At 51.8% G+C, this 22,163-nt stretch overlaps 1 protein-coding gene across 5 annotated transcripts in view; it reads left to right on the top strand.

Moving 5' to 3' along the window:
- IRF2 (interferon regulatory factor 2) overlaps positions 1-17,265 on the top strand; it is a 72,964-nt gene extending 55,699 nt beyond the window's left edge. For all 5 annotated transcript variants that reach the window (XM_045197085.2, XM_024562843.4, XM_053916397.1 and 2 more), the window contains 3 exons: positions 8,347-8,511; positions 14,617-14,663; positions 15,921-17,265. In XM_045197085.2, coding sequence (XP_045053020.1) covers positions 8,347-8,511; positions 14,617-14,663; positions 15,921-16,229 — 521 coding nt within the window. In that variant the 3' untranslated portion in view covers positions 16,230-17,265. The remainder of the gene's footprint in view (positions 1-8,346; positions 8,512-14,616; positions 14,664-15,920) is intronic.
- The last annotated feature ends 4,898 nt before the right edge of the window (positions 17,266-22,163 follow it).

The raw sequence follows: 22,163 nt of genomic DNA, 5'->3' as shown, positions 1-22,163 counted from the left end.
AGATGTTAGGAGGTTAGAGCAGGAGCGGACACGGGTGGTTATAAGGTATTTCTTCACCACGTCTGTAGGCTCTTAGCGAGGGCAGTAGATGGAAAATCATTAACTCAGTCCAGTGTAGACCAGACTCCCAGCACCATTCATTCCGGACAGCGTGGCTGTTTCGCAAGCGAATCCAGTAAGTGTGCAAAGTGGGAAGGGTGCCTACCCTGACTAGTGCACTCTTCCCACAGATCAGGGCGAGCAGACACACGCAGGTGCCAGCAGGCTGCATCCCGGCCTTGCCGTCTGGCCGTAACAGCTGACTGTTCTCTCACGGGGGCTCGCTGTGCCCACCGAAGAGGAGTGTGCGGTCTCGGTGTGTCAGACACGCCCTTCCCTGTCCTGTCTCCTGCAGGGAGGGTATTATGCACAGTTTAGCTCTCCCAGAGACCTGTCCCCGTGTTCCCTCGGAGGGGAGGGGGAAAATGCCTTATTTTTATTTGTACTTTTCTTTAGCATGGTATTGCTTTGTGTGAGTGGCAACTTCTGTTTTCGGAAGCGGAAGAAGCCAGCAACATGTCGAATGGTTCTGGCTGTGCCCCGCTGGCACCGTGCCCGGGCTGGCTGAGCTTTTGCTGAGCTGGGTCGGGGTGGACTCCAGGCCAGCGTGCGAGTGTGCAGGTGTGGCGGGCAGGCGGGCGGGCTGACTCTCGGGCAGGGCTTTACAACCCATTGTGTTTCTTGATAAAAGGTAACCCCACCCTTCCATAAAGCGAAGGTTGCTGTGGAACAAGGCAGGCTGTTGATTGTACTCAGAGGTAAATCAGCAGCCCGAAGTGACTAGGCACACAGAAATTAGGAAATAGTGTGATTTGGGTTTTGTCTTCATTTTGGCTGCCCAAAATACACCTTACAGGATGTTCTTTTTTTTTTCTTTTGGTAGTTGTTTCCAAATTGAGTAACTTTAAAGTATACCTTGAGTAGCTGTTTTAGGCAAGCTTAGGTACTCAGGTGTCCACAGGGAGGAGTGAAGTCGCCAGAGAACTGACTCACACTGTAGAGACCCCCCGTGGGGCCGCTCAGGCCTCCGCCCCAGAATTCATAGTGACATGAGGGTAGCCAAAGGTGATGCTAGCTGGGGACCTCTATCTTTATCTCTTCCCGCTCCTTTGTTCCCTGTTGTTTTTGCCATTTTTCCCGGTGCTTAACATATGAAAAACTCCACCTACAGTATCAGTAGTGGCTTCAAGGGGGTGGATCTTTAGATGGGAGGAACCAGCTCTTAAGAGGCAGCAGCGCACAGGGGGTCTCCCATGCTGGTTCTCTGCAGGCTGTGCCCCATGCCTTCTCTTGGCCGGGCGGGGGTGGGTGCCGAGCTGCTCACCCCTCAGGACTGGGGGCCACAGGCAAGTCACCCAAGCTTGCCGGGACCCCTAGAAAACTCAGAACAGCACGAAACCCCATGTGAGTGTGAACCAAGATATCGCAGTATACCCAGACTCAGAACCGATAAGACCCCTTATTTTTCTCCTGTGGACTGGACCTCGGAAAGTCTGGTCACAGAGCTGAGGCTGTGTGGGACGCGCTCCCAGGCACCGTGCACGGCCAGCGCACCGGGCAGTGGACTCTGGCCATCATGTTTTCAACCTTAAGAAGTTTTTATTTACCCAAGAAACTGGCCATCTTTTTATGAGACTGCGTATATTTTCTCCTTCCCCCTCTCCCGTGCCACCCCCCTCACTGATAATTAACTATGAAATCCTGTCTTCCCGCAGCGTATTTCTCAAATCTGTCCCCTTCTTTCTATTTCTGACACTGCTCCCAGTCACCTCTGCCCTCGCCTGAGCTCTGCTTTCATTCTGTCCCCTCCCCATTCATTCTCCACGCAGAGTGGTTTCAAGAAAGAGCCCGTCTCACCCTGTCCCCGTCGCCCCCGGGACAAAGACCCGGAGTCTCCCTCCTGGCCCCAAGATCCTGATGACTGGGCTCCTTCTACCCACTGCCTTCATGCTTGTTTTTGAACCGGAATGATTCTGAGCAGTCTGATGGCCATGGGCCCTTGCGGAGAGAAAGCAGGGCTGGCTGTGTGTTCTGTTGTTGGGGGCGGCTGCTAAGGCTCTGTGGACACAGCATAGGAAGCGTAGATCTGTGGGTCTGAGAAGTCTTAGCTGCGTTTCTGCTCCCAGACCGCTGACCCTGGAGACACAGCCATGAACTCCACTGAGTTTTGCTGGGACACCTTATTTGCTCCCCCGTGTGTGATGTTGTTTTCTCGAGGACAGGCCGTGTCCTCGGCCCTGTGCCTCTCCCCACCCCCCACCATTCTCCCGGCACCTGCGCCAGCCCGTGGCTGTGGGGGACAGTCTGCCCTGCCAGAACACCGTCCCCTTCTCGGAAATGAGCAGCCCACAGACCCTGCCTCTCCCGCCATTGCTCTTGGGCTGCTAGACCAAACTGAGGCCGTGCTTTATTATTATTATTATTATTATTATTTATTATTATTTAAAGTACACTAGATTAGAAGTTAAAAACACTTGGCTTCTAGACCTAGCTCTGCAGTTGTTATTCACCGCGTGACCTTGGGCAGCCCCCTTCACCTCGCCAAGACTTGGTTTCCTCGTTTATAAAACAGAAATGACAGTTCTGACCCTGCCTCCCTCATGGGGTGGTTATGAGGATCGCATGTGAGTAATGGAAAAACCTCTCTGTGGTTTTAAGGGGGTAAGGTAATATTATGATTGTGACTATGACGTCATCACAATATATTAACAGACATTTGAGTCAGAAAAGTAGCCTCCTCTGTGCTGTGCCGTCAGGGCTGATGGCAGCAGTTTCAAATCTCAAACTTGCAGATCGGGCCAACAAGAAATTTCTCTCTATGGTACTGTGGGGTTGGCCTGATGTCATAGGCCCCCTAGTAAGCTTTATTCTTGACCCTGCAGCTGCCTGTGACTTTGACAGTTTTCCCGACCTCTCTGGGTTTCAGCTTCTTTCAGCCGTAAGTGAGGACCCTTTACAGACCTTCACAGACCTTATTGCTTCTAAAAGTCTCTGCTTTTACTGAGCTTTCTGCCCTGGCTTGTGTGGCTCGGGGGGTTGAGTGCCAGCCTGTGAACCAAAAGGTTGCTGGTTTGATTCCTAGTCAGGGCACATGCCTGGGTTTCGGGCCAGGCCCCTAGTTGGGGGTGCGCGCAAGGCAACCACATATTGATGTTTCTCTCACACATCCGATTCATCGATATTTCTCTCCCTCCTTTCCCCTCTCTCTAGAAATGAACAAATAAAATCTTTAGAAAAAATACAAGCTTTCCCTGAGGCACGGGGGCAACGCTTTCTCCAGTGGAGCCCTACGTTAAGTCAACAATTGTTAATAAAGTCAGAATGACCTTTTAAGGAATCAGACCAGTTCACCAGTAACCAGCCATGAATAATATTGTTGTAATTCTCAGCAACTAGGTCCAGATAAAGTTGCATTTTTTCCTCATGTGCTGACTTTAATAAGCTGGAGAAGCTTGGTGGGTTTCTAGCTCCTCTAACCTTTGGGGACTTCCTTGGCACCCCATAGAGAACTGTTGAAAAGCAATTCCACTATTGGTTATTATCCCAGAGTCTCGCTGAGGTGAGAATCGAGTGTTTTTATCCTGCGATGGGCTTAGAAGACCGAGAGTCGCTCAGTTTGAACTAAGTAACTCCCTGTTAGGGGAACCGTGTTGTGAGGTACTAGAGTTGGGCTTTGGGGTCAGGGGAAGAACTTGAATCCTGGTTCTGCCACTTAACTGACTGTCTGGCCTTGAATCAGTTACCTCACTCTCCCTGATGTCTGTCCTCATGTCTGAAATGAGGACAAGGGCTGAGCCTTCACTGTGCGGCGTGGGGTCCTTAGGGAGTCAGGGGGGAGGCAAAAATGTTAGGTTTTGTTGTTGTTATAATTTATCAGTCAGGATACGCGAGCACCAGCTGGGTGCCACTTCTAACCTTATTTGCTGGAGTAGATTGCCAAAAAGTTTGCCGTTCTGGTTACGTTTCAGTTGTCATGAGTCACGTTACTTAATGTGTGGTCACTTGGGGCAGAGATTGGGGGTCCAGGGAAATGAGTTGCCACGGAGACAGAGACAGAAATGGACTAGGGACTGTGCACGGTTGGAGAGCATCTCAGATTTTGGGGTTTCCCTGTTTCTCTCTAGGGCTTGCGACTCTGCGTGGGGGAAGTTTCTAAAGTGCTCACAGCCGTGTTCAGGTGGCGAGAGGCAGCCGCCCCTTCCCGGGGCATAAAGCAACACACTCTGAGGGGCGGTTGGCTGTAGAGATGACATAATGATGTTAACTGGGGATCCGGATTGTAGCCTGGACAACAAAGACTTAACTTCTGCATCCCGGTCACCAGCATCCAGAAGGAGAGAGTAAAGGGGGTGAAATATACGGTGAGGGAAGGAGACTGGGCTTCCAGTGGGGAGCACACGACAGATGGGTCAGGTGCGGTGTTATGCAGGTGTACGCCTGAAATTTATAGGAAGCTTTTAGCCAACCGTATCCCGATAAACTTAATTTTGAAAGCTGAATAGAGGGGCTTATCTACTTTGGTCGTAAGGCACATCTGTTAAGTGAAACAAGGTATAAGATGAGGCCCTCTTAGGCGTGCAGTACTGTGAACTTTGACAGCTGGATCACGTTGTGTAAGCACCACCAAGTCGGGACGTGGGTCCTTCTCACCGCCTGAAGAATGTCCTCCCCCTACCCACAGCTTCTGGAACTATGGCTGACCATGTTTTCTTCACTTCATCTCGGTCTGAAAAAACCCACTGGCTAGATGTCTTGAAGTTTTCTACAAAACGTGCGTTGTCACATGCGGTGTTTGTGAGCGGCCAGGGCTGTGGCCGAGGTCAGTGACCCCCAGGCCGTTGGTTTTTTTCTTTGTTTATTCAGCAGGGGTCTGTGGTGCTGCTGTCTGGGGCTCGGCAGGAGCCTCTGCCACCTCCGGGCACAGAAAGTCCTCGTGCGGGTCCTCCACTCTCTCGGGGGACCTATTTGGGTCAGAGAGGACACCCAGATAAAAACTTCAGTGAGGATATGTGGAATTAACTTGCGGTGCGAGGCAGAAAGTCAAGGCATGTCACAAGGTCCTGTCACATTGTAGTTTTGGCTGAACAGTGGGGACAGTGAGTGAGAGGCACGCAGGAAAGAGAGGGCGGGCTGTTCTGGGGTGGTCAGGAAAAGGCTCCAAAAAAACAGAGGCATTGTGAGGACTGCCTGTTGCTCTCCTGCCCGCCCTCCCCTCCCCAAGGCCTCATAGACGCCTTTGATTCCTCAAACTGGAAAAAAATTCCACTTCCTCAACTTGCATCACGGGGCCTCCCCCCCGCCCCCCTCACCTCCCCCTTCTCTTTCCCCTCACTGCTGTGCTCAGCTTACTCCGGGGCTGCTTCGGCACCAGAGCCTAGACCGCATCAGTCTTCCTCTGCCCCTCCCAGTACTTGACAGCAATGTCTTGCACAAAGTAGGTGCTCAGTGAATCTTGGCTTCTTGCATCACAGAGTTGGGCATTGTGGGGAAAAAACAGTGAGGGGGAGAATTCTTGGTCAGGACAAAGGGATAAAATTAGAAAGATGCTTGAACTGCTACATTGTTTATATTCCTAGCTAGCTTGCTGTTTCTATTTGGAATGACAGTGCAAAAGAGAAATGAACTTTGCAGTATTGGAAGTTAGCGTGGCTGTGGCCTAAATCAAATCTATGCAAGCCTTTAATTGCCTGAGACTGGGTATGGCTTATATGCACCCCCTCCTCAAACACACACACGCGCACACACACACACACACACATTCTCACACCCTGTTAGGCTTCCGTCTCTACCCACCAACAGCTCCTTAGCACTTGGGAAATCTCATTTTCCTGCTGTTTCTATTTGGGAGAAGAGGCAGAAGAAACGCGAGAGCGGGCCACGCCGGGCTAGTCTGTGTCTAGCGAACTGCGTAACTGATGTTCTCCTGCTGAAATGGTCCAAAGGACAGGGTAGGAGTCTGGAGGCTGCCTGCCAGACTTAGCCTGCCTGCCTTCTCTTCCTTTCTCTCCCCTCCAGGAAGACCTGGGCAGCTCCCACTTCCCCTTCCACTTCGTGCTGTGGCTCTGAGGGCTCTTTCATCCCATTCCCAGCTCTCCTCCCCCAGCCTCTGTGTGCCTTTCCTATCTTTGCTAGAGAACCCAGGAGTTCTCACTCCTTCCCAAACCTTCCCTGAGTAGAAATCAGGTAGTGTTCTCCTACCTCAGGCTGTCATTTCACCCCACCCCCACCCCCTACCCAAAGCGATCAAAACAGGAACCCGTTTATAAACAGAACTACACGAGCAGTTAAAACACTCGGAGCAGTGGAGACGGGAACTGGCCCCTGAAGGCTGGCTTCTCTGGAAGGCTGGCCTGTGGCCGCCGTCCTGCCTGACCTGAACATTTTGCAGATGGCCAAGAAAAGGTCAGGGACGACGCACACTGCACATAACCCTAGCTGTGTGACACTGGATGCATCGTTCTACTTCTCTGTGCCTGCGTTTCTGTATTTGTAACAGGATAACCATGGTTTCCCCTGTCAGTTTCATGGCAGAAGATATTCAAACCCCTCACACATGAAGCACGAGTAAAACATTGATTAGGACGGCAAAACACTGTGGCCCGCGGGAGAGCGATGGCATGCCCGTGTGGTTATCGGCGCCAGTTCCCCGGTGTATCCATCTGGTTCAGCACCAACTGAAGTATGAGGTCAGCTCTCTTTCACAGGAGGGCGGGGCATTGACATGAAAGCCGCGATGAGCTCTTACTCCGCACCTGTCCATCACCACGGCTAAAATGGAAAACAGGGTGACGACACGGAGGCTGGAGAGGACGTGCGTCAGAGAGATTACCCCACCCGCCGGTGCGAGCGTGAAATGGTGCCGCCACTCCGCACAACAGTTTGGCAGTTTCTTGTAAAACTAAGCCTGTAACTGCCCTATGGTCCAGCGACTGCACCCTTGGGCATTTATCCCAGAGAAATGGAAACTTATGTTTATACAAACCCTGTGCACAAATGTTCACAGCAGCCCTATTTGTAATCACCAAAGAATGGAAATGACCCAGAAGTCCTTCGGGGGGCAGGGGGTGTGACTAGACTGTGGGAACATCCTGGCTGTGGAATATTATTCAGCAATGGAAAGGGACCAGCTACTGACACCCACGACTGGCATGAGTAGATCTCTAGGGAATGGTGCTGAGTGAGAAAGGCCAATCTCAGAGGGTGACCGTGTGAGTCAGTGAGTGACACATTCTTGAAATGACAAAAATTACAGAAATGAGAAACAGATTCGGGGATGTCAGGGATTAGAGGCAAGGGGAGGGGCTGAGGGAAGGCGGGTCTGGTGACAAAAGAGTAACATGGGGGATGCTTGTGATGATGAGCATGGTGGCAGGCATGTGAAACTACATACGTGACAAGATTGCATAGGACTAAGTGCACACATGGAACCGCACACAAGAAGGAAACGCAGGTGAAACGGAGGACCGCCGAACAAGAGGCAGAGAGTGCTGTCAGTGTGCGCATGTTGTCCTGTGGTTCTGCACGCTGTCACCGTTGGAGGCACCTTGGGTCAAAGGCACGCGAGATCTCTCTCTATTGTTTCTTACAACTGCTTGTGACTGTATAATCTCACATATCAAAGTTTGATGTAAAACAAGGAGGCAGAATTCAGAACCAGGAGGTCAGAATTCATCTTGTTGGCGTTCTCGGGAGTCACCGCTACTACTGTGTGTTAGAACTGGGAAGTTATTGTGTTCTCTTGTTCTGATAGTTCATCCAGTGGTCACGTGGCCTGCGAAGTAGGAAGCGGGCTGGAAGTATGAACGGGGCACCCCACAGCTAGGAATGACACCGTGGGTGGTTGGGGTGGTTCTCCCTTTCTACTAGGACACAATAATGTCTCTCTGAAGCCCAGGACCCAGAGCACAGCAGCACACAGCTGTGCTCGGAATGAGAGCAGAGAACAGGAATGAGTCAGGGTCAAAGCACTGTCTGTCTGGCCCTGGGGCTAGGTCTGGATGCTGCCTGTGGTCCTACAGCCTTGACCGTGCCTGGGTTAAGTCTGGGACACTGTCACGTGTAAGCACCATTGGCAGGCCTGCTGGAAATAGTCCTGGGGAGCCAGGTCTTTGGCAAGCTGCTTTTCGGGAGACATTAACCCAAAGCTAAGGCTTGTTCTTCGGTTTCATGGCAGATGGCACGTGGTGACCGAGAATTGGTCTCCTGGCTCTTTGGCTTTTTGGGAGGGAAGGTTTTCTGGCTTGAGAGTGTGTTTTAGAATTGTGAAATCAGGAGACATTGTGTATGATGGCTTCCTTTTCTTTGAAGTTGTAGGACCGTCACCTCTGGACAGCACCATTGAGGATCAAGAGATTGTCACTAATCCACCAGATATTTGCCAAGTGGTGGAGGTGACCACCGAGAGTGATGAGCAGCCAGTCAGCATGAGTGAGCTGTACCCTCTGCAGATTTCCCCCGTGTCTTCCTATGCAGGTACGGGGGCCGGGGCAGCTCCGGGGCTGAGCAAGGAGCGAGTGGGGGCGGGGGGCTGTCCTTTAGTCCAGGGCCGCCCGTGTCCCTGCACAGCAAAGGGCCTCTCCTCTCTCCTGGGAGTTGTTCTTGCTTTAATTTTCTCGACCAGCATGACTTGGACACCATTCTTCTCAGAGGACATAGTCCCAGCATTTTTTTTACTTGATGACCCATAACATTTTCATGCATCACTAACAAATAATAATATTCCTTTGGAGAAGTAGTTCACCTGAGTCTGCTATATTTGTACACATTCTCAGAAATTTGGAAGGGTGTTTGGCATGGAATCTGAGTTGGGCCAAGCTGATAGGACCTTAGGGAACATTTCTTCCAGTTCTCTGATTTTTGGAAGTGAAGGGACTTGTTCCAGGTCACATGGCCAGGAAGTGTTTGGGTCAGGACTTGAACTAACCCTTCAGACCCCATGGCTCATCCCATTCCACCGGGATTCCTGGTGACTCCCACATCTGTTCCCCTTCTCTTTCAATTCAGTACAGCTTCTAATTGGGCCAGGCAGCTGAGCCCATTTCTGGGTCCCCAGGGGACGTCCAAGGCAGTGCAGGGATTGGCCCAGACAGTCACAGGCCTGGACCCCCACCCGCGTGTTTTCCCTTCCTTACAGAACACAGTGATGGCCCCTTCTCCCCACCAACATCACGCCCTCTAGTACCCGGTGCTCTCTGTTTGATCTGGGGGGACTCGACTGTAACTAGGAAATGCAAGTCCCGAGGCAGCGTTGTTGCTTGCAGATGTTAGAAACACAAAGCACAGGCCCCAGCACCAGCAGCGACAGTCAGCCCCAACACACGGTTCGGGAATTCTTCCCAGTGCCCCTTCTGTGGGCCGCCAGACCGAGTGTGCCTCAGTTAGGGAGCCACCCCAGTGATGGGTGGTTTGTGACTTACCAGTCACTAAATCCCCCAAACCCAAATTTCTTCTTTAACTTTTTAAAAATGGTGGCAAAATACACATAACGTGAAATACTCCAGCTTTGCTCCTTCGCTGGCCTTAAGTGCACTCACGTTGCACAACTGTCACCGCCGTCAGTCTCCAGAACACTGGCCACCAGCTCTCCCTCCACCCGCCGCCCCCCCAGCACCTGGCAGCCACCCTGCTACTTTCTGTGAGTTTGGCTGCTTTAGATACGTCGTCTGCTTGCAAGCACACAGTATGTGACCTCTGCGGCTGGCTTACTTCACCCAGCACAAGTGCTCGGGGCCTTCGCTTTCCTCTGCTGGGAACACTAAAGCCCTGTGAGAGTGGCCTTGGCCACAGGAGGCTTATAATCTGTTGAGCAGGACAAGCTCGTCATCGGTTATTTGGGCTTCGAGCCTGTTTGGACCCCTACGTGGGAGTCCCTCGCTGTGTGTTTCTTCTGCCCTGGGACCGTGCTGCTTCTTGGAAGCCATCGACGTCATCATCATAAGAATAATCCTGCCGGCCTGGGTACCATCGTCGTTCCCTCTTTGAAATCAGGATTCCAGGGCCCATGTGGCCAAAGCAGTGTGTCCAGGGGTGGACGACAGGGCAGCACCGTTGGCACCCACGTGGAGCTTAGGCCAAAGGCCCACTCTTAGCTCTACCGCCCCAATGCCACCCTGGCCGGCCGGCCATATAGGCTCTGCCATCAGAACATGTCCACCCCCCACGCCCCGTGATCTCAGAGAGCCCCCTGAATGAGGCCCAGCAGATGGTTCCTGCCTCGTTGCTACAAGTAGAGATCATTGAAGCTTGACCACAAGGCTTCTCTGCTTCTACTGACATCGCTGCGTGGCTGCTATATCATGCCGCACTGTTACTCCCCACGTGGTCTTCTTGACAGGCTGGAGCTTTAGGATGGGCTTTTCCGTGCATGTGTTGAGTGAGACTTTTCTGAAGTCTCCTCAGGGCTTCTGGAACGACCTCTTCCGGCTCTTCTGCCAGCAGTGGCGTTTTGCTTTAGCAGAAGAATCCCAAGAACAGCTGACTCACGCAGAGAGAGATGGAAGTTCCATTAGCCTTTCAGGCATTTGCATAAGTTTGAAAAGAAGGACTTCAGTGCCAGGCCGCCAGGCAGCGGGGTTTTGTGGGAGCCCGGCCTTGAGTTCTTTCTGTTGTTTTCGTTGAATTCTCCGGAGCCCTTTGGAGGGCGGCTTATGGGCTGGAGCCAAAATGTTTCATCACTGTTCCTTTTCTCATAAAGGAACTGGCGATGTCGAGTGTACGTCTACTTAGGCAGGAATTTCAGAGCACGCTGCTAGGAAGGGCAGGGTTTTTTGGTTGTCGGTCCCCTTTCTACCTCCATGTTCCCCAGTGGGATTGGCTCTCTGCCCGTTTTCCATGACGGGTTTTTTGTTGTTGTTGTTGTTTTTGGCCACTGAATTTCAACCTTCTCTAACCACTTCCATTCATTTGTTTAGGAAACTGGTATTTGGAGGCTGCTGTTAGCTATTTTTTCCCCTACTGATCACTGAAATAAAATCCCAACAGGATTACAAAACCACATTCAGTTTTGCAAGTCTGTCTTCTCTCTGGTCCAAATAGATGGTGAGCAAGCAAAGAGACAGTTTCTTTGGGTGGAAGTACTTGCATTGGGTGTGTTAAGGCAGCACCAAATTCTAGTTGGATTCGTAAAGCTTTCATCCCGGGGAGGGATGTCCCAGAGCCCAGCCCCGGGAAACTAGAGGAGAGTCACTTTGGTTTTAGAGGTCTACCATAACAGGGCCTCTTGCCTGATGTGCGACACCAGGATTTCATTAGGTTGGTGATAGTTTCGTAAAAGTTTCACAAGAGCCTGTTGGAGAAGGCTGGCGAGACGATGGGGGCTGGCTGGGGAAGGCAGTGTGGCACAGAGGGTTCACCGCGTGCGGCCCAGAGAACAGAGACTGCCTCCTGGCCGACAACCAGCATACAGATCTGGGTCCCTGGGGAGCCCGGTGCCTTCTGTGGGGTGAGGCAGACATACAGGTTCTCTGAGATGAAGATGACTCTGATTTGAACCTTTTCTTGAGCCTTCACGTGAAAGTAACTAAGCCAATGATTGCGCAAAAGAAGTCCTGTCAACCTGAATAAAACTTGTTGAACACGAGCCTTCCAGAAAACGTACCAGGACGTCAGAGGGCAGAGAGGCTTTGCTGGAAAACTGTCCCCCTGCCCCGCGATGTTCCTGAGATGGTTTGGCAGGAAAGACTGGCCTGGAGCGGAGTGTGGACGGAAGACAAGCGTCACCCCAGAACTGCAGATCTGGAAGAGGAATCTTCGAGAGCACCTAACCTGAACCTCCCCCTTCCCAGTTGCGTTCAGGGAAACTGAGGCCAGAAAGATGAAACGAATGACTCGTATACCTGTTATTACTCTCAGAAATTATTCAGACCATGCTGGGAAGCACCTCCCAATTGTTTTTTATTCCATTGTATTCAAAGTAAATAAAAAACCAGATCTGAAGTAATCGAAAGGAAAAATGAAATAACTCATGTTGCTATTGAAAGTGGCAATAATGGTAAAGTAAAACCAGGAAAACAGGCCTGAGCACCCCCACAAAGCACTGTGCACCAGAGCTTCAGGGGAACCACCGGCGTTCCGGAGAGAAGGGTCTTGGGTCCTTAGGCTGGAGCTTCATGCTTGAAGCTCCTGCTCTTAGGCTGAAGGCAGCCCAAGTCATCCTCTTCCACAACAACACTGGAAAGCTCAGTTTTCCGGTATGGAGAGCCTTCATAACCGCTCCAGAAGCATCAGCCCTCATTTAGAAACGATGCTGTCAGCCAACATTTGTGTCAGCTGGAACATGAGTTCAGAACACATGTGTCTGTGTGTGTCTCCAGCCGTGTCCCTGGAGTTGAGAACTGGCTGCTCCAAGGCAGTTAGCACTCTGACCGGCTGCGTGGTCTGTGCAAGGTGTGACCCGGGGGCCTCACCCAGGCTCTGCCGTCCGCCCCTCCCGCAACGCTGCCTTGGGCTGTGGTGGAGTTCCAGAACCTCGGTGTCAACTGCTCATTTCTGCGCATTTCCGGTCCCCAAAGCATGCCTGTTGGCATCTGTTTTGTTTTTATTTGAAGGGGAAAAGTATTTACGGAGGGTAATTAGAAGGGGAGGGGCCTAGACAAACAGGAAAGGAAGAGAAACCTTGGCTTCTGCAGAGCACAGAGAAAGCTAAGCATAGAAATGGGAAGGGGATCTTGAAATTTTGTCAGACGCCGGAGCAGTGGGCATGATACTGAGGGCTATTAGTGGCCAAAGGTCTGTGGCTCACAATCAGGGAAGCTTCGGGGATGCCTGCTCAGTCTGAGGAGAGGACAGGTCATCCTCTCTTTGCTCATGGACCCATCAGCCATCACTCATGCCCAGGAGGTCACCGGAGAACAATGGCAGAGAAACCTGCAGAAAGGCTCCAGGGTGCAGCCGGTGTGGCCTGCGTGCTCACTTTCTTTGTTAGGGAACGAAGGTGGCTCAGTCTGTCCCTGTGCTCTCCTGCCTTCAGCTCACAGAGGGCCTGGTCTGCACTCAGTGCTCTGGGGGGGCCAGAGGAATGGGTCTGAGCCGGGGCTGTGCCAGCTGTGCCACCTGCAAGCCGTGAGACTGGAGGCCAGGTCCTCAATGGGAGGATGACAGCGCCGCTTCCCGATGCCAAATCCCGGTGAGGCCAGCCATGCCTGCGCGTCCCCAGCGTGGCCCAGCCTGTGCTCTGCGCTCTGTGCCTGTGCACTGGGACGTTGCTCTTCGGGCCTCCTCTGTGAAAGGAATGGCCCGGCCTCAGGGGTCTCTAAGGGTCTCTGTGTTTCAGAAGTTCTACCCTTGGTACTTTGATTTCTCAAAGCTGTGAACTTTGAACAACTTAAAAGCAAAATCTTGTGTTCTATGTACAGGCGATTTGTAATCACTGGTATTGACTTTGACTCTGTTAATCTACCATGTGCAAATCCGGTGTTGACCGAGGCAGAGTTCAAAGGCACAGCAACCTTTACGGAGTGTGTGCCTCCTGCCAGGGCCTGTCCAGGCCTGCCTCATGCCTCTCACTCGGTCAGCACGTAGCCCTCTTTGGGAGGTGTGGCCCTGCCATTTGGCAAATGGAGAGACCGCAGCTCCGGGAAGGGAGGTGACTTGCCCCGTGGCTCACGGCTGGCCGGCTGAATCAGGATGCCAACAGAATCCAGTGTCTGTGGCTTCAAACAACATGCTTTCCTTATCCTGCCATTTCTGAGGCTCAGGAGGGCAGACCTGGCTGAGCTTGGACCTGTAGTCCCACTGAGGATCGAAGGGCAGGGGCGGGGATCGACGCCCAAGCTCAGAGCGTGTGGGTTCCTGACAGTTGTCCCATCGAGGGCCTCCGTTCCCTGCTGTCTGTGGGCGGGAAGCAGCCCTTCGTTCTTCATCCTACGAACCTCCCCCTGAAAGAACCTCCGCAAGACACAGGGTTCAGCCTCATGTTCCATAATCACACACACCCCGTCCCCTTTGCTGCTGTGTCCTGTTGGGTTAAAGCAGGTCACGGGTCCCAGTCACCCTCCCAAGGAGGGAATCCCACAGGAAAGTCATCACCGGGCTAAGGATCGTGGCGGCCACTCCAGAATCTGTCCACCCACAGTAACTGGGCGGAAGACGCAACTTGTAAATCCAGGACATACGCACCAGAGGGGTGCGAGGTACAGGAGGGGTCTGTGCCAGGTCGGGGTGATGCAGGGAGACTCCGAGTTGACACTTGGTGAACTTGCACCAGAAGAGTGGACCCGTGGGGGTGTTGTGAGAGCTGATGAGGGTCAGGCTTGGCGTGGAGGCAGGTGTGAGCAGAGGGCATGGCGAGCCGGAAGCTGTTGGCACCCCAGTGACAGTCACCCCATCCTGCCTGGTGGAGAGTGAGCCGCCCCCCAACTCTGCAGCCTTTCTCTTTAGGGCCAGTTAGAGCACCCCCATTCACTCTAGCATCCCCCAAGCACATGAGTTTGCCCTTACAAAGGGGGGCGGTGATTATGAGTTTAGTCACCCATTCCTCTTGGGAAAAAAGAAGTGCCGATGCCGTTTTAACACTGCCCGAGCCTCGAAATCGTTCGCGTGGCAGGAATGATGGCCCTGTGTTTTTCTCTCTGTGCACAGAAAGCGAAACTACCGATAGTGTGCCCAGTGACGAAGAGAGCGCCGAGGTAAGCACGCCGGCCGCCATGCCTCCTGACAGTGCGCGGGGTCCTCGCTGCTACTGAAGGGTCTTTTCTTTTGCTCAGGAGGGGGACTCTTGGATTTTTTTTGTGTGTGTGGTTAAGTATACAGAACATAACTTTTTACCATACTTGCAGAGTTTGAAGTGTAAGATTAAGCTTTGGGAACCACACGGGAGGAAAGGGGCGAGCCATCCCCTCCCATTGGGAAGGGAGGCTGTGATGGCAGGAAGAGGCCACCGGATCAGGCCAGGAGTGCTGCGCTTCCTACCGCTGCCAGCAGCCGCGTTCCCGCGCAGCCAGGAGGTCCAGGTGACCACAGCAGTGGGCAGCAGCAGTCGTCAGAAAGTGCTCACTGTGCATCGGTAGCCCCCTGTGCACCTGGGCCCTGGGCCCCTGTGCTCCCGGCCCAGAGGCCAGGTGTGTGTTCAGTCTTGATTGGGAGTTACCTGCTTCCCGTGCCCACTGGGCTCACACAATGGCAGGAAATGGCTGTAATGGGGATGGAGAGCATTCCCGCTAAAGCCTGCTTTGTGTCTGTGTCAGAGAGAGGGGGAGAGACAGACAGAGAGACACGCTAATGGTTGTTTGAATTAGTGGTTTCCCAGTGTACTAAATACTTTCAAGTACAGTCCAGGAATCCTGAAAAGACAGAACTAGGTGTAGAAACTCACATACATTCCGACCCTGCTTCTTCAAGGTCAGGAAACCAGCTCCTTCTCTGAATGATGCCGCCCTTGAGGCTGGCTGTGGCGCGGCACCCATATGAAAGCAGCCAAGGGGCACTCACTGTTCAGTACTGAGTTTCTCACTTCCCTCCCTCTGAAAATGCAAGTTGACTCAAAGGTCCGATGGGGCCACCCCCAAGGAACCAAGTCTCCATGACAGACCGACCATGGAGGCCTAAGACCTGCCTGATGATCAGGCTGGGCAGCCCAGACAGAGGGCAGCCAGAAGCCAAGTGGCTGCCTGTTCTCCTGCCTTCATGGAACAGTCTGGGCCGCATGTCCGGGCAGTAGCAAGCGGGAGCTGGTAAACAGGGAGGAGAAACCACCACTTGGGGGGTGGCTAGCTGGATGGGGGCCTCAGCTGAGGGTTGTCGAGTTGCCAAGCTTCTTTTCCTTCCACAACCCTTAAGAAGTCCAGCTAAACACTAACACGTGGGAACAGTGGTCCTTTTTTTTTTTTTGAAGCCATTCCCTAGAAGGCCAAGGAAATACATATTTCCATTATTTCCTTTGAAAGGGACGACCACCCTGGCGGAAGAGGAACATTGAAGGCAAACAGTACCTCAGCAACATGGGGACGCGAAGCACCTACCTGTTGCCCAGCATGGCGACCTTCGTGACCTCCAACAAGCCGGATCTCCAGGTCACCATCAAAGAAGAGAACTATCCTATGCCTTTCAGCAGCTCCTGGCCCCCTTACCCAGACCATCCGCTCACATCCTCTGTCGCCCCCGCGCCCAGCAGCAGTCGGCCAGACCGGGAGGCTCGGGCCAGCGTCATCAAGAAAACGTCCGATATTGCCCAGGCCCGAGTCAAGAGCTGTTAAGCCTTTGACTTCCCCTGGTGGTTGTTGGGGTTTTCTCGGCTTTGTTTTGTTGTTGTTTGTATTTTATTTTTCTCTCTGACACCTGTTTCAGACAAATCTAAAGGAAAAAGCCTCGATGGTAGAACACGGATTGCTGTGTCCAACTCCAGTACTGGAGCTTCGTTTTAACTCAGGACTCCAGCCCAGTGGTAGACACGTATCTCTAAGAGCCTGCTGGATCTCCCAGGGCTGCTCCCTCAAGTTCAAGGACGTCACAGGACCAACACCCACACGGGCAGTGAGGTGCTGCATTGCCTGCGGTCAAGGCCAGCATGGTGGAGTGGATGCCTCCGAGTGGAAGAGAAAATGTGAACTAGCTGGAATTTTTTATTCTTGTGAATATGTACATAGGGCAGTACTAGCGACATTTGCGGTCGGCTTCTGCACCTTATCTTAAAGCACTTACAGATAGACCTTCTCGTGACCTTGCCCTCCTTCCCAGCACATTCGGCACCCCTTCCCTGCCCTTCCCCGTGCCTCCCATTCAACCCTCCCAGTTCCTTTCCTTCTTTTCCTCTCTCAGTGGCTGCGTTCCACATCCCTGGGGGGGAGGAGGAGAAAATGAACTTCTCCACAGATGCCCCATGTTAAAACTGCTTTAAAAAAAGAGAGAAAAATCTTTCTCATCTGCTATGCTTGAATGCCACGCGGTACAAAGGAAACTATCATGGAGACCTTATGCAAATTCTCAGATTTGAAGACAAAAAAAAAAAAATACTCTAATTCTAACCAGAGCAAGCTTTTTTATTTTTTATACAGGGAAATATTTTATTCAAGGTGAAAATTCTAAAGAAAATATAATTGTTTTTTATCTTTTCTACAGCAAATTTATAATTTTAAGATTCCTTTTCTTGTTTATCAGCAGTTGTTATTACATCCTTGTGGCACATTTTTTTTTAATTTTGTAAAGGTGAAAAAGCTTTTATGAGCTCATGTAGCAATCAGATTATCCTGTGGATTGATAATAAATGAATATGATATATAGTTAAATTTTCAATGGGCATCACCCCTGCTTTGTCTGGGTCTACTTCAGAGCACAGCCATGGGGCGGGACCAATAAAGCACCATTTCTTCTTGGGGACCAAACAGTTTTCCCTTCTCCAGCACAACACAGCCCGGAGGGCCCTGCTGTGAGGCGCTGTGCTGAATGTTCTGTAGGAGTTACCTTCTGCAGTCGTCAAGGTCGCGTACAGGGTAGGGGTTTATCTCCATTTCCCGTGGAGGAGACGGAGGCTGAAAATGCAAGTGCCCTCACTCCAGGTCGCACGGGTAGTAAGAGGCAAGGGCATCAGTGAAGCCCAAGTTGGGTGTGGCAATGGGGCGAGTCTTCTTTCCACTCCGCCGTTCCACTCTGCCGTGAGCATGTGCCATCTGGCTCTGTGCTGCTCCTCCTCTCATCAGAGGCTAATACTGTGACTAAAATTCTGGATTTATGTCCCAGGCCGGGCCCATGGACAAGACGTCTTCAAGAGCAAGCAATGTCTGGTGGGGCCTGACTCTTAAGCCCATCTTCCTTCTAGAACCTGGGGCCTTAGAGGTCTCAGAACTTAAGGGCGTGTCTTTTCGAGTGAGAAGCGTGGATTCGAGGACCCCAGACACCCCCACCCGTGTGGTACTTTAGGGTGTATCCCTGACCTTGGGGGAGCCCCACTGAGTCACCTCTCGCGCTCTCATGAGGTCTGAAATCGGGGAACTGAGACTTAGCTGCTGCTGCTGACCTGGACCTGGGGGTTGTGGAGGAGAGTGTCAGGTTAACATTTGAAAAGCTTCCTTCGGTCAAAGGCAAAGGGCCGGTTTTATGCGCCTCACACTGTGTGGCTGCAGAGATAATTGGTGCTCATAAAATTAGCCAGCCCTGAGCAAAAATTAACGAGCATCTGACCGCTGGCTGTGTTGGCGTTGAAGCGCCACATGTTGCTGGCGGACCGGTCCCGAGAGGAGTGTTGCCGACCCTGTGTTTCCCTCCATGTCACAGGAAACCCTCCCTTTCTTAGTCAAAGGAGGAGTCACCTGGAGGAAAGAGGCACTCTGGCCTCTTCCGCACCGCGCTCGTAGTTAAGCCCTCTTCTCCCAGTTCCTTGTGACTGGCATCTGCGTCATTTTCTTTAGTCACCCTGTTTTAAATAAATTCAGAGAAACAGTAACAGAAGGCCCTGAGTCCCCAGGCCAGGCCATCAGAGGGTTAAGGGTGGCCCCAGTTCCCTGCCCCAAGCGCAGAAAGAGCACCCCGCTCACTTCCTGCCCTGTTCAGCAGCCCTGCTGGTCCCCAGCACCCCCCGCCTGCTCCCTCCTCCTCCATGGTTGGAACCGGACTCCCAGAACCTTGCCGGGTGAAGGAAAATTCAGGATTTGGAAATTCGCGATCGAAGTACCTATGATCCTCCACAGCTAATCGGGCCATGAAAAACAGAATTGCAATGAAATTACTCCCCAGAAAGGCTGTTTTGTGTCTAACGGTTCCTCGCCAGTAGAGTAGGAAAGCCAGCTCGGTCGGTAGACGGTGCGATGCTGAGGGTCAGCAGGAGGCAGCGAAACCAGCGGGGCATGTCACAGCCTCACGCCTCCGACCTTGTTGTCGGTTACAGGATGTCCCAGGGACACAGGCCTCCTTGGGCTGGCATCTGGGCGAGCTGACATGCCTTTATGATGGGCTTGGCTGTGTGCATGTGTGTGCGTTTTAAGTAGCCAGTGCAGTGTGACAGCCATGGGGACAGCAGTCTTGTTCTCTGCAGCCAGCACCGAGGTCCCTCAGTGATAATGAGGAACACGGCACAGCTGTGAACTGTGACCCCAGGGACAGGAACTTGCGTCTCAGTGCAAGGTTGAGAGAACCCGGCACAGGCTTCCAGCACACCATTTGCAAGTCTCTAAACAAATCCATGTTCAGCTGTAACACGTTTTTCATGTTTTGGTGAAGTCGCTGCCAAAGGAGGTGTTTAGTCTATCTAAATGTATTTAGAGAGAAGGAGAAGTAGGCATGCATAAGAAATACACGCAACACAGATCCAGTGGAAATTAAAAACCCACAAATAGAATCTGTTTTTTTTCCCCAAAGCTAAAGTGTACTAAACGATCAAGTAACTGCTACTTAGATGAAAATGTTAGGAGCGAGGAAGATGGGTGATTTGGCGTGTGCTTTTGTAAGTATTTTGCAAGTGAATGAAAAAGATATTAAGCCCCAAATGGCCTCCCGCTCTAAGCTAGAGAGATGGAACTTGAGACATTCCATTTGCTTGAGGCCATTCTTTGAACGTGGCATTCATTTGGGCTTAAAAGCCTGTTATTCTAGCTACAGACAAACAGACCCAGATAAAAGGTGAAAATAAGAACTCCACCATTCTGCCAAATTTCTGCTGAAGAAAGACAAAAGGCATGCTGGGAAGAGGCTGGCAGACAGGTGGCTGAGATGCGCCCCTGGCGTACCAGGAAAGCTATCCAGTGTCTCGGTACCAGTTTGGGTTTGGAAGGAGAATGGAGGCAGAAACTGGACTTTACCTGGTGGTGTCCAGCTACCTCATCCTGAAATTCCATCTGGTGCCACACCCAGGGCCAGGTGACCAGAGCCAGTGGGATCTGAATCTGAGGGCCCTGTCAGCTGAGGGCTGGGAGCCAGCACGCTCCACCTGTTCCCAGGCTGTGGTAGACCCCTCCCCCAGGGTGTCACAGTCCACAGGACTGTGAGCTTCTCAGGGCTGTGTCTCAGCCACTTTTCCTTCCCAACCTGTGGACCGAGGTTGGCTCCATAGTAGGCAGTCAGCCCAGGGTCTCCTCCCCTCCCCCTGGGATCGTCACACCAGTGTCAAAAGAGTGGGGGGTGGGACCCTTGGTTGAGCCCCTTAGGAACTCGACCAGCCGCCTGCCCCTGGAGAGGGGAGCCCTGGGTTGTGCCCACACAAAAAGTTGGTGGGTAGGATGGTGCCCTGCCCGGCCTCTGGGCCCTGACCGGCCGTCTGGGACCCGAGAGCACCCTGTGCCTCAGCTTGGGCATCGCTGGCCCCGCTGTGCAGGCAAACGAGGGTTTTGTGGAGGTTTCCTTCCTCAGCCACGGCGACAGCAGGTGCAAGGGCTCCTGTCTCTGCTACTGAAAATAATGCCTGGGAGGAAGGAAGTGGCCAGGCCTAAGAGCTGGTTTTGGCGAAAACGTTAAGTCTGTCCAAGAACTTAGGTCATGCTGTGGAAGGATCAAGATGCGGGCCATTTCAGAGTTCACACGGTCTGAAAAGAGCGTTTTCTTAAGAAGAGAAGCCGCAGGTGCTCCTGTTCCGCTGAGCAAGCGGCCGTTTGGAGGGTCGGTCGGTCTCTCTGTGTCTGCTTCATAAACACGCTCGGACAGGGACTGCCGGCTCTGTGGGGTGCATTGTGCTGGATTGCGCAACGCCAGTCCGTTAACCCCTTACACGCACGGTTGGAGAAGCTCCACCATCACACGCAACAGCCTGTGTGGCAAAAACAGTTGATTTTAGTAACATGACTGTTTTTGCAGGTGCAAAAAAATTTCCAGGGTGACAGCATCTCTAGGTTTCAGTTTTGATTGAGAAGAGCATTTTGAAATCTAAGTGCCCAAACATCCCCCACGTGAATCATCAGGAAAGAGAATACCATGACGTCCCTTCCATCTTCCAGAAGCTTGGGTTGAGGATCTGAGAATCCTCAGATTCTACAAATTCTCTCTAAGGCACCAGCTCAAAGGCATGGACATTTCAAATCCACAAATTATACTTGAACACACTGCCTGAAACTTCAGGATAATGTTAGCAGCTACAGGGGGTGGGTTCCTAATGGTTACTGGTGGCTGAGGCTTTTTTTATTCCTAGAATTAACATTGATACAAGTGAACTCTACAAAAGTTTCCTCTTCTGTCTTCCAGCGAGATTATACACTTAAACTGCAGCATTTCCTCTGGGAAGCTCGTGTATTGTGTTTTTAATGTAACAAAATACAGAAGAGATTTCTCAGGCTGAGCCCTAACATATTCAGGGTATAGGGAAATAGAAATTTTAGGAACAGCGTAAAATGCAGCCCAGAGTTGTTGCTCAAATTTCACCTGATGGCTTGTAGCTTGGCTGTGACGTGGGAAGGAACTCACAGACTGGCTGATGATTCATGTTTGCAAACTTTTATTTGCTAGATGGATTTAAAGTAACATAATTCCAGATGCCTTTCTTGAGCAATTGTCTCGCCTTGCCCAGGACTGAAGGGGCTGTTCCTGGGACACGGGACTTCATTCAGCACTACAGCTGGGGAAGTCTCCGGCAAACTAGGAGGAGTTGCTCACCCTAAATGCAGTGCTGAGATTCACAAAACACACATTGGTCTGTGTTCTGGGAGGATTTTCTAAACCTAGGTGAAAGCTTCACCAGGAGGCATTATTAAGGGCATATTATTGATGAGTCTATTACCGATACGTTAATTTAAGAGCAGGATTCTGTGAAGAAACGTGGATTTATTCACTCAACTCTACTTGTTGAGTTCCTTCTATTTGCTGAAACTGTCCTAAGTATTAGAGAGCTTTTCAGAAGTGAACAGAATACAGTCCTTGTTCTCGTGGAGCTTAAATTCTAGCAGGGCTGGACATCCAACTAATGAGTATTCTTGCAGTGACAGTGAGGAGTATAGAGAAAAACAAAGCCAGAGGAGGCAGATCGGGAGTGATGGAGACGTGCAAAGCCCTCATTTTAGAACTTGAAGGATCAATTAAAGGGTTGGCAGTTGCAAAGACCAGCAGTTAGTGGGAGAGAGGAAAACCCTGTGTATCAGCAGGGTTCAGTTGCAGGAAATAGAAACCACTCCAGCTATTTTAGGCAGAAGACACTGAATACAGAGAAGCTGGTGTTTAGGGCACCGAGGCGGCGTGAGGCCCTTGCCACCCAGCCCCCTCCATGAAGGTGGGACATC

This window comes from Desmodus rotundus, chromosome 13 (assembly GCF_022682495.2).
Source record: "Desmodus rotundus isolate HL8 chromosome 13, HLdesRot8A.1, whole genome shotgun sequence".
Classification (NCBI taxonomy): domain Eukaryota; kingdom Metazoa; phylum Chordata; class Mammalia; order Chiroptera; family Phyllostomidae; genus Desmodus; species Desmodus rotundus.
The sequence above is the reverse complement of the archived record's forward strand: the minus strand, read 5'-3'. Positions and strand labels throughout refer to the sequence as shown.